The 12,932-nt window shown below is 51.4% G+C and overlaps 1 protein-coding gene across 1 annotated transcript; it reads left to right on the plus strand.

Moving 5' to 3' along the window:
* Positions 1 to 2,932: 2,932 nt before the first annotated feature.
* On the plus strand, positions 2,933 to 12,494 carry LOC116762172 (leucine-rich repeat extensin-like protein 3; the record flags this gene model as incomplete). Its single annotated transcript, XM_032648922.1, is given in 4 exon segments — positions 2,933 to 3,073; positions 3,311 to 3,487; positions 11,537 to 11,962; positions 11,964 to 12,494. Coding segments are annotated over 4 exon segments (1,275 nt in total), but the record flags the coding sequence as incomplete, so codon positions are not given.
* Between the last annotated feature and the right edge of the window lie 438 nt (positions 12,495 to 12,932).

Here is a 12,932-nt window from a genome sequence, read left to right on the forward strand (position 1 = left end):
AGGACTGCCATGGCAAAATACCACTGGCTGGATACCTTAAACAACAGAAATTTATTCTCATAGTTCTGGAGGCTGGAAGTCCCAGATCAAGGTCTGGAAGGGTTTGCTTTCTGGTGAGAGCTCTATTCCTGGCTTGCACATGTCCACCTTCTTGCTGAGTCCTCACATAGCCTTTCCTTTGAGCATGTGCAGAGAGAGAAAGAGCTCTCTGTCTTACACTTCTCATAAGGCCACAAGTCCTAGTGGATTAGGGCCCCACCCATATGACCTCATTTAACCATAATTATCTCCTAAAGACCCTATCTCTAAATACAGTCAAACTGGGGACAAGGGCTTCAAGATATGAATTTTGGAGGGACACAGTTCAGCCCACAGCCAACTTCCAAAGGATACATTTCAGGAAGAAAGAAATTGAATACAGAAGTAAGGAATGGGATGCAAAAACAACAGTGAGCGAAGAAACTGGTAAACATAAAAGTAAATCTAAAGAAGTCAAATACAAATCTAAATAAGTCAAATCTAAAAAGCAATAAGCGTACAAATGAACTTATCTACAAAATGGAGTTGCAGATGTAGGAAACAAGCTTATGGTTACCAGGGGGTATTGGGGAGAGGGATAAATTGGGATATTGGGATTGACATATACACACTACTATATATAAAATAGATAACTAATAAGGACCTACTGTATAGCACAGGGAACTCTACTCGATACTCTGTAATGGCCTATATGGGAAAAGAATCTAAAAAGAGTGGGTATATGTATATGTATAACTGATTCACTTTGCTGTACACCTGAAACTAACACAACATTGTAAATCAACTAGACTCCAATAAAAATTTTGAAAATAAATACATTAAAAAAAACAAAAAATTAAAAAGCAATACTGATAATAATGACTAATTTGGAGGGGGGCAAAAACTAGATGGAAATAACTAGCATTGTCCAATAGGACCTTCTACAATGATGTAAATATTCTATATCTGCTCACTTCAGTTTGGTTGCCATTAGCCACATGTGGCTACTGAGCACTTAAAATGTGGCTATGTAACCAAGGAACTGAATTGTTAACTTTACTTAACACCAATTAATTTAAATTTAAGTAGCCACACGTAGCTAGTGGTTACCATATTATACAGCACAACTTTAGGTATAGTAACATGGCAAATTGCTAGAGCTGATCGAAGTTAAATATTTTAAGGTCTTTATTTATTTGGAAGGAGAATGACATTTTGAAAGCAGTTAGGTTAAAAATTTAAGGGTAAAGACTAGAAAAATGGAAATAAAATTTATCACTGCCAAAGCAATAAAAGGAAAAGAGGAATAAAGAAAACACTGTTGATACACAGAAGACAGGAAAAGAGGTGGGGAAAAAAAGAAAAGCTGGGTAAATAGAAAGCATAAGAACTATTATAGAATAAATAAGAAATGAATTGGTTTATTCTTATAATGGAATACAGAAGTTTAATCAAGAGAATGCCGAGTGAAAAAATCAGGTAGCGAAAGATACGTACAGTACCTTTTATATAAATTATCTCCTGGCCTCTCGTTGAAGCCCTCCAAGCCTTTCCCTCTTGCTTCACCACCTTCGTGGGTCCTCTCTGAGACGTTCAAAAATTGAAACCTTGGGGACTTCCCTGGCGGTCAGGGTTAGGACTCCGCGCTTCCACTGCAGGGGGCTCTGTTCGATCCCTAGTTGGGGAACTAAGAACCCGCATGCAGCGAGGTGTGGCAAAAAAAAAAAAAGTTGAATCCTTGAAGCCTTTTCTTCCTCCAGCCCTAAGCTGGGACACTCAAACTAACTTCTGGGGGAGCTTTGTCAGGAAAACAAGGGAGACAGACTAAGGACAAAGTCTGGAAATGGGAACTTTTTGGGGGGCCCCAGAAGCACCACAGAATCCTGCAACTGACTTGTCTTACTGTGGGAGCCACGGCAGGGAGCCATGGCCAAGAGGCTAGCAGAAAAGGATGTGGCAGCTCCTGACACCTAGGGTTCATGCTCTTCCTCCCCTGTGTCCCCGCTTGAAGTGTGGAGCCCCCAACAGCCTTCTCACACCCAGCCTTCCTCCCCTGTGTCCCCGCTTGAAGTGTGGAGCCCCCAACAGCCTTCTCACAGCCAGCCTTGGCCTTCCAAAGCCAGCCCTGACAGTCCTCTCTTTTCAAGAGGAGTCAGCTGGTGCTTACAGATGTGGGAGGCATCTTAGCAGAGACAGCAGTCTGGCCCAGCAAGATATTTCTGTCAGCTGTGCTGCGGGAGCTGATCTGTTCTGTTTGATTTCCATTGAAGGGATTTTCCAACAAAGATGTTTGTGCAAACGGTGTGATGGAGGGTGACTGGCCCCACCTGCTTCCTCATTGGCCAGCCAGCAATTGACCGAGTTTAGCCTGGCTTCTGCCTGCACTAGGCTGTGTCCCTAAAGGGGACCCCAGCCTCTTGCTGTCTTTGCTCAAGAAAATACAGTGCTGCCAAACCACAAGATATATATAGTCCCAACCTACGTTGCCGAACTGTTTTCAGTTATTTTCCATTCACACCCCCTTCTGTAATTTTCCATTTCCCCATAGCCCCCTTTTTAGCTCCCACAGTTTTCCCTAGCCTCTTTTTGTTCTCCACTTTCACTTCCCTATAGCTGCATTTAGTTACCTCTGTTCTCCCTTTTAAAACTTCAGCCACCTTTGTCTTAGTTGGAGTTGAGCCCAGTTTATTTTGGCTCTCGCTTCCCTACTGCAGTAGTCTGAATAAAATCTGTCTTATGCCTTCAACAAGTGTCTGGTGCTGCTTCTCTTTAACAGGGCCAGTCCAGGACTTCCACTGATGGCTTCAGCCCTCACACCCCCAGGCCGGGAGCCAGCAGGACATCCCAGGCACCACAGCACGATCCATCTGGGGTCCACTGGGCCCCAGCAGAGAGCTGACACCTGCTTGCCATCATGGAGGAGCCTGCCGTCAAGGGGCGCCTGAAGATGATTCAACTCAACACTTCAGTCTACGAAGATGTGGCCGGGTGTCTTCCGGTGCAGGAATATGTCTCGTATACACACCACTGTCATATCAACTTCAAGGCCCTCAGGGTGCCTACATGAAGGCCCACATGGCTATTCTGTGCTCTGGGCCAGCCCCTCAGGACTGCCCCTTCCATGAAGAGATGGATTGGGTGCTGCAGATCAAGAGATGGATTGGGTGCACCAGCCCAGCCAACCTCAGGGAGCAGACCCGGCCATGGGATCTTGACCACCACAACCAGCTGACCCAGCGAAGAAAAAAAAAGTCATTAGCAGAAAGATGGGCCAGAAGGGTGCTCTCCTCAGCAGCAGCAGCAGAGGCACCAGAACCAGAGGTGGAAGATGGAGACAGAGCATGAGTTTAAGCTTGAAATGGAAGTGTTGGAGCTGCCCATGACCTCCAACTTGAAAGCCCGGCTGGTACCCAGACCAACAAGACAACCGAGATGGAGGTTAGCCAGGATGCCTAAGAAACTGGGCCAGGTAAGTGGCCAAATGTGTTCTACCAAAGCCCTAATGCCATGGGACTGGGTGGAGAGGGAAGTCACAAGTGATAAAACCCAGGTTGAGATCCCCTCAAAGGATCTGGAGCTCCTGAAAATTTAAGAAAGCATGGTTTCACTGCTGGTGTTGGAGCCTACTTGTTAAAGCTGGAAAGGACACTGGGAGACCATCTTTTTTTTTTTAGATGTTGGGGGTAGGAGTTTATTAATTTATTTTTGCTGTGTTGGGTCTTCATTTCTGTGCGAGGGCTTTCTCCAGTTGCGGCAAGCGGGGGCCACTCTTCATCGCAGTGTGCGGGCCTCTCACTATCGCGGCCTCTCTTGTTGCAGAGCGCAGGCTCCAGACGCGCAGGCTCAGTAGTTGTGGCTCACGGGCCTAGTTGCTCCACGGCATGTGGGATCCTCCCAAACCAGGGCTCGAACCTGTGTCCCCTGCATTAGCAGGCAGATTCTCAACCACTGCGCCACCAGGGAAGCCCTGGGAGACCATCTTTGACTCTTACATTTTACAGATGAGAAAACTAAGCCAGGGGAAAGTAATTTGCAGAAGGTGACAGACACTACAAGTTAATGCTAAGGCTGACACTAGAACCCCGGCACAATGATCCTTCCACCGGCTTATAACTGACTCTTGCCTTCAATGTACTTTATAATGGGGCATCATGGTAATCTCTTCCAGTCTTAAAACTGGGGCTTGGAAAAAATGGGATAAGGAGAACAGCTAGTGTTTCTCTCTCTCCTCCAACAGAAGTCCAGAGGGGACCAGTCTCCAGACAGAAACCAGCCTCAGAGAGAAACTTCGTCATCAGCTCCTGGGGTGTCTACAGTGCCCCCTAGAGCACAGGTAAGCCAGTGCGCCAGCTCCAGCCCAGAGCCTGACCCTCAGGTGCCACCTGACTGTTGTTGCCATGATTGCCACTGATATGGCAGCGAACAGGCGCCTGGCCAGTGAACTGGCCTGGGAATCAGCTGCCCGGCTGCAGGGCCACTGAGACCATCACAATTCCCACATGGCCGTCCTGGTCCAAATGGTCCACCTACACCCAGCCCCAGGAGGCAGTAGCCATTCTTCAGGACAGAATGGGCTGAGGGTGACAACTAACTGCCTGAATCTACACTGGAACATTCTCTCTTTTCTTTTTTTCTTAAAAGATATAATTTTTATTTTTGGCTGCGTTGGGTCTTCGTTGCTGCACGCGGGCTTTCTCTAGTTGTGGCGAGCGGGGGCTACTCTTCATTGCGGTGCATGGGCTTCTCATTGCAGTGGCTTCTCTTGTTGCCGAGCACAGGCTCTAGGCGTGTGGGCTTCCGTAGTTGTGGCGTGCGGGCTCAGTAGTTGTGACATGCGGGCTGTAGAGCGCAGGCTCAGTAGTTGTGGCGCATGGGCTTAGTTGCTCCGCACATGTGGGATCTTCCCGGACCGGGGATCGAACCCATGTCCTCTGCATTGGCAGGTGGATTCTTATCCACTGTGCCACCAGGGAAGTCCAGAACATTCTTAATTGTGTGATATTATGGTAAGCATTTTGTGTATGAATTTTTTTAGTCTTTGTAAGCATAGATACCGCCTATTTTAGGCCTTAAGGTCTCAAAGCATCCTTGGTGTCTTATTTAGGGTGATATAGTAAAGAGAGTAGAATACACAGATAACTCATAATGCTCACCTCCAACTACTAATCCATGGGGATAGGTGTTTTAGTGGATATTTTCAAACTCCCTGAAGGGAAGACAGTTATCTGTGATGCTCTATCACCAAATGATGGTAAAGCCATGGGAGAGTTTCTTTCTGTGCCTTTGACTGTCTCAACCTCTGCTCCATTGTTCAACTCCCCCCTCAGCCCAGGCCTCACTGAGGTCATGACCAGACCTCTAGGTAGGCACCTGCCTTCTGTGGTTCCAGAAGGTTGAGAACGGCAGGGACAGGAGAAGCAGGGCCCCTTCCCTCTTCCCTTCTCCTGCCACCCAGCTCCACCCAGGACCTGGGACTGATGCTGATCATCAGCCAGACTCTCTGAGGCTCCAGAGAACGCTGCTGGGTCTGCAGCGAGCAAGCACAGTGACATCATTTTCACACGGGAAGTGGGGCGGTGCCAGAGCTCCCTGATCTCAGTGGGGCTCGCTCATGTTACAGAGACAGAAGTCGAGGCCTGGAGAGATTCCGGGACCTTGGGGTCCTAGGAGATGGGCTTCCCAGTTCAGAACTTGTCCAAGTTGAGGGTCCACCCAAAGCTTACCTTAATCTCAACAGACCCCCAACTACTATGTTCCCAGCAGTATTCTCTCGGCAGAGGGCAGGTGCAAGTGAAACATGGGCCTGAGGTGTGCTTCTACTCTCCCGATCCAAGCTTTGAGCGCCACCCTTCCTCACTGGTCACTGATTCCAGCTGTTTAGGGTTCTGGGGCCCCAAGACCAGCCTTCCTCTCACCTCAAGCCTGAAACAGCTCAGGCCTAGGCTTGTTCGTCTTCCTTCTGAGCCCCAGATTAGTAAATAAACACCTGCCGCATCTCAGCAGTGTCCCCTAAGCAAAAAAAAAGGCTTCCTTCTCTGCCTTATTTTCATCGTTAATATTAAAAACCACCTATTACCATACCACCACCGCTCCCAACCGATAAACCTTAAAGGAGGTAAAAAGAGTAAGAAAACTCTTTTTAAGTTACACTTTTTAACTCCTAGAGCTTTCTCACTGTGGTATAGTCTTCACCCTGTAATCCTCCCCACACCCCACCACCCACTTTCCCACCCTCCCTCCACAAACACCCACCCTCCAGTGAGGTTTTTCACTTCTAGGACGTTGTGTGAGGGAAGGAGAAAACTGGAAAAGGGGAGGGGCACGCGGTAAACACAGCAAAATCAAATAACAGCTGGGTCTGGGGGTTGTCCAGCTCCATTTCTAAAGATGGGGAAGCCGAGGCTCCTGTCCAGCTCTGCAGAACTCCAGCCCGCGGTTTGCCTCTCACTCTTGCAGCTCAGCATCAACTGGGTGGGCGACAGTGGGCCGGGAGGAGGGCTGCCTTCTGAAAACTGCTGGAAAGGGCAGGGCAGCCACAGAAACTACCTCTCCCTGTAATCCCTCAGGTTAACCCAACCTGGAGAACGGGCAGCCCCATCGTCCAATGAACTACTGGGCTGCAGTCCTAGGACCAGCACGACATAAAGAATTACTGAAAGGGGCTTCCCTGGCGGTGCAGTGGTTGAGAGTCCACCTGCCGATGCAGGGGACACGGGTTCATGCCCCCGTCTGGGAAGATCCCACATGCCACGGAGCGGCTGGGCCCGTGAGCCATGGCCGCTGAGCCTGCGCGTCCGGAGCCTGTGCCCCGCAACCGGAGAGGCCACAACAGTGAGAGGCCCGCGTACCGCAAAAAAAAAAAAAAGAATTACTGAAAGGCACTGACAGCTGTTCAGATAGTTCTTTTACATGTGCTTCCAGTAGCCCCAGCACACATCGGGACCTCTCCATGACCTCCTCTAGGTCAAGCCACCTTTTCTGGAGGTGCCAAAAGGTAGCACAGATGGCAACCCCGATGTCATGGAAGGCACACCAAGCCCTAGATCTACCCACACGGTCAGAGGCACCGGGGAAGCCAGCCAATACGGTCCAACAGCTGCTTTCTGCGGCACAGAGGGAGGCAATTTCATGTCCAGTCACCACCAGAAGAGGGTGGGTGCTTAACAAGGAAGAAGTTTCTGTGTGTTCTGATCGAGTACCCTCCGCACACATGGCCGTACAGTTGAGTCTCCAGCCCTCCTGCATATTCCTGCTCACCTCCTAGCTGGTCCTGCTGCCCCCAGCTGCCTCTCCTTCCTCTCCAGTTCATCCCTCTTTACTACTAAGGGTTATCTTTTTTAAAGGCCAAAGTGATCACGTCATCCCCTGATTAAATTCCATCAGTGATTCCCTTTGGCTCTTAGGAATACGTTCAGCCTCCTTAGCTTGGCCTGTGGCCCCTGCCCGCCCCTGCAGCCCCACACGTCCCCTCCCACTCCCACCATGCCCTCCAGCTTGCAGAACTGCCGTTCTCCCAGAGGACCACAGTGTGTCACCCCTGTGCCTTCTGCAAGTCCCACTTGTGTTTTAAGTGGCTACGTTTGTGGCAATTTGTCATAGCAGCAGCAGGATTATTCTCTGAACAGAGTTGGTTCAGAGAAGAGCAGGTTTGTATGCACAAGCGTAAGTGTAGATAGACAAATAGATGATAGATACATGTTTATGGCTTTATGGGTGATAAAAGCAGTGCTCAGGAAAGCTAAAGTTGATAGATGGGCCACTATCAACAGCCATGCCCCTGACCAGCCTGCATGCCCTCTCCAGGTACTTTATAAAAAGATACAACACCTTGGAGCGTTACAAACATCAACAACAGAATAATTCTCAGGAATGGAAAAGGGAGGGAGGGTTAACATGGAGAGAAGAAAGAGGTTCTGAAGGTGGAATTCAAGTGAAAAAGCAGGATGGATAGTCATCACCCCGAGTTGGCCTGGCCTGGAATGCCAGGTGCCAGCTGATGGCTTGATGCACCTGGAACCTGAGCAGCCTTTGTGCCTTATCCTTTGCCACTCTGCAGGCTGGTTCCGCTCCATGCCATAGTGAGGGTGAGGCTCTGGTCCAGCTCTGGGCATTGGACCTCTCCTCAGACAATACACAGATTGTGGAGCCAGGAGCAGCCAGTGACCACCTCACAGAAACACGCTGCTTCCCCATGCCTTACCCTGGCCACACTGCTCCACAGTGCCCCAGCCAGCCAAGAGCGCCTGTTGGAACACAGGTCCTTGGGGGTGATGGGTTGCTGGAACCAGGCTGTCAGCCCCTGATGGAGAGGGCACGCTCCACCACCCACTGGGACAAGCCTTGCGGCGCCCCCGTTTCTTTTTTTGGACAGTGGATAAGAGAGTGCCTGCATCTCCCCTATGGCAAAGCTGACTTGCTTCCAACACGTGTGAATTATGGCTGGATCACGGGCAGCTGACAAACACTTGGCTGAAATGAAGGTCAGGACCAGCACGACATAAAGAATTACTGAAAGGCACTGACAGCTGTTCAGATAGTTCTTTTACATGTGCTTCCAGTAGCCCCAGCACACATCGGGACCTCTCCATGACCTCCTAGGTCAAGCCACCTTTTCTGGAGGTGCCAAAAGGTAGCACAGATGGCAACCCGATGACATGGAAGGCACACACAAGCCCTAGATCTACCCACACGGTCAGAGGCACCGGGGAAGCCAGCCAATATGGTCCAACAGCTGCTTTCTGTGGCACAGAGAGCGACAATTTCATGTGGGCGGGCTCCATTTGAAGCTGGGGGCCCAGCTTTTTGCAGATGCAGTAAAATGTCTCCTGAGACATCTGGAAGGCTTGCTTCCATCTGTGGGGCTTAGTCTACACACTCAGAGGTCCTGCCAAAGATGAGGCAGTGTGGTCCTGGGGGCTCTTCTTCCAAGGAGGTAGGATACAGTGGCTCTATAAGCAGGGCGTGGATGACCACGGATGGAGGATGGCTTGATTCAGTTGGGTCAGAGCAGCCACCTGTCAGCCTCCCCACTGTCAGCCACAGTGTGGCAGCCATGCAGCCACTCCCCAGCTGGATCACCGAGTGTGCTTGGGAGTTATGGCCATCGCTGAGCTGAGCTGAGCAGCGGTGTGTGGGTGTGTATGCTTTTCCTCATGATGGTCAGTGACATTCTTCTCCCCCGGGTGGGTGTGGGCACCAGGGAGCTCAAGGCTGAGTTAGCTGATGAATATCAGGCCTGCCATTATGAACCTGCTAAGGGTGTGAATGTAACTACATCTGTGTCAACCACACATCTGCATCCTCTGCCCATTTTCTTACAGACTCAGCAATACAAGAGCCAGGATAAAATGGCTCAGAGCAAATAAAACTAGGTTCTTAGTGGGGATTTCAGACTGTCTTCTTTTCTTCACAGACTTCCTCTCCTTAATGACTCCTTCTAAAGGACTTTACATTTCACCAGGCCTTCTGACTCTTCTCCAAGCAAACACACTGGTGAAATTCTATGGAAAGCCCCCTCCCACACACTAAAATCAAACAGTGCCCTGAAAAACCAGACTATTTCACAGGTTTTACTTGCCCTGATCATGCAGTGCTCCCACAAGAAAACACATGAAAAGACAGTACTTTTTTGGACAAAAAGACAAGATCATTTTCAATCTTAGGTTCCTGGCTTTTAGTTAAAATTTTAACTCTGGATTTTGACTTCATTATTATGAAGAAGGGCCTGCTTCACAGGAATGCAGAAAAAGGACAGATGAATTATTCCTTAGAGCCTTCAGGATGAACAACCACAAGGAAGAACAGACTTTAATATTAGCACTGGCTATTTCTAGATCTGAGAGTTCTGGCATTGCCAACTCACATGGAATGCCCTTATGAGCTCCTAGAGCTGGAGCTAAGAGGCTGCAAAGGACTTCTGCTTACACCACTGCAGTGCCTTTCCTGATACTTTTCCTCCTAATGAAAATCGACTTCCATAATACTATGTGTCCTTTAGGCTGCTCTTTCTCTAAGAGCTAGTGTCCATCCTAGACAAGACTAGGAGTCAGAAGATGATGCATTTGTATCCTAGCTCTATAGGCTGTGTGATCTTAGGAAAGTTACCATCCCTCTCTGTTTTTCAAGTGAAAACAAATAGGTTAACTCACCTAACCCTAAAGTTCCTTGCTGTGCTAACATCCTCAGGTTCGTTTCAAAGTCCAGATCCCACACGATGTCAGCTGAGAAGGTGGCTGAAATTCTACATCTCAGAGCTTGTCTCCAGGTAGCTTAATAAATATAATATGGTAAACATGATTAACTGAACAGTGCATTCCACAAATATTTATTGAGCCTTATTATGTTTAAGAAATTACAATAGGCACAGAGGATAAAGTGAAATAGCCATCATAGATACTAAATTTCATGTTGGTTATTGGATCAGCAGCTTGGAGAAGGAATATGCAGTATTTAGTCATCCTCTTCTTTGTAGCTGTTTGTAACTGAAAAGTCGCTTGCTGTTAATTTTTGACTTGGGCCGGACTGAATATTCTGGCACTTAAGTCTTTAATGATTTAGATGATTCCTTTTATGAAGTAATTAAACATATTTCCTAAAACTCTATCTGGGGAAGAGTTTATTGGTCACTGTCACAACCTTGGAGCTGACTGTAGTCTCATTGTAATAGCATATGCCCTGCCCAACTGTCAGGAAAATTACTCTCACTAAACTTTTGGCATCTTCCACTTGGAATTGACAATGTAGCTAACCCCCACTGATCAAGAGGAAACGTGAGTTTCTCTTCCACTTTCTTTGCCTTATGATTTCCTTTGGTATGAGACGTCTTCATGACCCATCTTCCGCAATACCTCCTCCTAACGTGTTCACAACTCCGGGCTTCCTCCTTACTTACTACTAACACCTTATTATCCTAGATGTCAGGGCTTTTCACAAATCATTTAAACTTCCTCTGAGCAGTCCCAGACTGATCTCACTAGACCCTATGAGGAGAGATGGAGGTGAAGGGGAGTTTCCAGCTAATTTTCTCCCTATCCCATTGCCTACATACTAAGCAAGTGCTTCTGCTGCAGCTGCTAATAAGCCGCTTTCTACTAATTGGTTGGTGAAAAGAGAAAGGAAAATGAAGGCTCCTACCTGGCCCCGCCCCACACCTTAAAAAAAAAAAATGGATGAAGACAGTTTAAGAACTTCATTTTCCCATTTAGGTTCGAAACTTCTCTCACCGAAGCTGGTCCCCAGATCCCCTTTCTCAAATCCCTCCGTTCTGCTAAAGGTTTCTTTCCCTCCCCATACCCCGCCGCCCACAGTTTCTAAAGGAAAAGGTGTTTTATTAAACTTGAAAACCTGCACTACGTCTTTGCAACGCAGGTGCCACCGATGAACAGAAAAGACTGACCTAAAATGCCTCACTTTCCCTCATCCCTGGTTCACCTCGAGAGGGACTTAATGTTCACCGAACTTGAACTTCAGCCTCCAAGCGGAGGCAGGTAAGAACCCACGGTCCTCACCCCGTCCACAGCGCCCCCATCCCCAAGCCACTGGAAGCCAGTGGTCCGAGAGGTGTCCACCCGCAGCCCGCACCCACCCTGCAGCCCAAACTGCCCACCAACCCGCTCCTCCTCCTCCCCCAGCCCCACCACCGCCCGCTCCTCCTCCTCCCCCCCCCCCCCGTACCCCTAACCCCGCTCCTCCTCCTCGGCTCGGACCCACGCCCCCCACTCCTCCTCCTCCCCCCGACCCCCCCCCCCGCCCTCTGCTCCTCCTCCTCCCCCCCGCCCCCACCCCCACGCTCCTCCTCCCCCCCACGCCCGAAACTCCTCCTCCCCCGCCCCCAACCCCGCTCCTCCTCCTCCCCCAGCCCCCACCCCTCGCTCCTCCTCCTAATCCCGCCCCCCACGCCCCTCTCCTCCTCCCCCCGCCCCCATCCCCCGCTCCTCCTCCCCCTCCCGCCACCTACCCGCGCTCCTCCTCCTCCCCCGCCCCCCGCTCCTCCTCCTCCCCCTGCCCCCGCACCCCCGCTCCTCCTCCCCCCAGCTCCTGCACCCCCCGCTCCTCCCCCAGCCCCCCCCACGCCCCAATCCACCTCCTCCCCCCCGCCCCCGACTTCCGCTCCTCCTCCTGCCCCAGCCCCCCACACCCCCACACCCCCTGCTCCTCCACCTCCCGCCCCCCACCCCCCACTCCTCCTCCTAATCCCGCCACCCCAACCCCCACTCCTCCTCCCCCCACTCCCCAGCCCCTGCTGCTCCTCCTCCCCCCACACCCCACCCCCTGCTCCTCCTCCTCCCACCACACCCCACCCCCTGCTCCTCCTCTCCCGCACCCCACTCCTCCTCCTCCCCCCTGCCCCCCACCCTCCGCTCCTCCACTTCCCACCCCACCCCCCACCCCCTGTTCCTTCTCCCCCGGCCCCCCACCCCCCCCGCTCCTCCTCCCCCCGCCCCCCACCCCCTGCTCCTCCTCCTCCCCCTGCCCCTCCACCCTCCGCTCCTCCACCTCCCACCCCGCCCCCCCACCCCCCACTCCTCCTCCACCTCCCCCACCCCACCCCTCCCCGCGGCTCCCTGCTTCTCCTCCTCCCCCCACCCCCTGCTCCTCCTCCTCCCCCAGCCCCCTCACCCCTCACTCCTCCTCCTAATCCCGCCCCCCACCCCCTGCTCCTCCCCCGCCCCCACCCCTGCTCCTCCTCCTCCTCCACCCCCCACACCCCACCCTCTGCTTCTCCACCTCCCACCCCGCCCCCCACCCCCCACTCTTCCTCCTCTCCCAGCCCTCACCCTCCCGCTACACCGCCCCCGGCCCCACCCCCGCTCCTCCTCCTCCCCCTGCCCCCTACTCCCCCGCTACTCCTCCTCCCCCCGCCCCCCGCCAATCCTCCTCCTCCCGCCCCCCACCCCCCTCCTCCTCCCACCACC

This window comes from Phocoena sinus, chromosome 11, assembly GCF_008692025.1.
Source record: "Phocoena sinus isolate mPhoSin1 chromosome 11, mPhoSin1.pri, whole genome shotgun sequence".
Taxonomy (NCBI): domain Eukaryota; kingdom Metazoa; phylum Chordata; class Mammalia; order Artiodactyla; family Phocoenidae; genus Phocoena; species Phocoena sinus.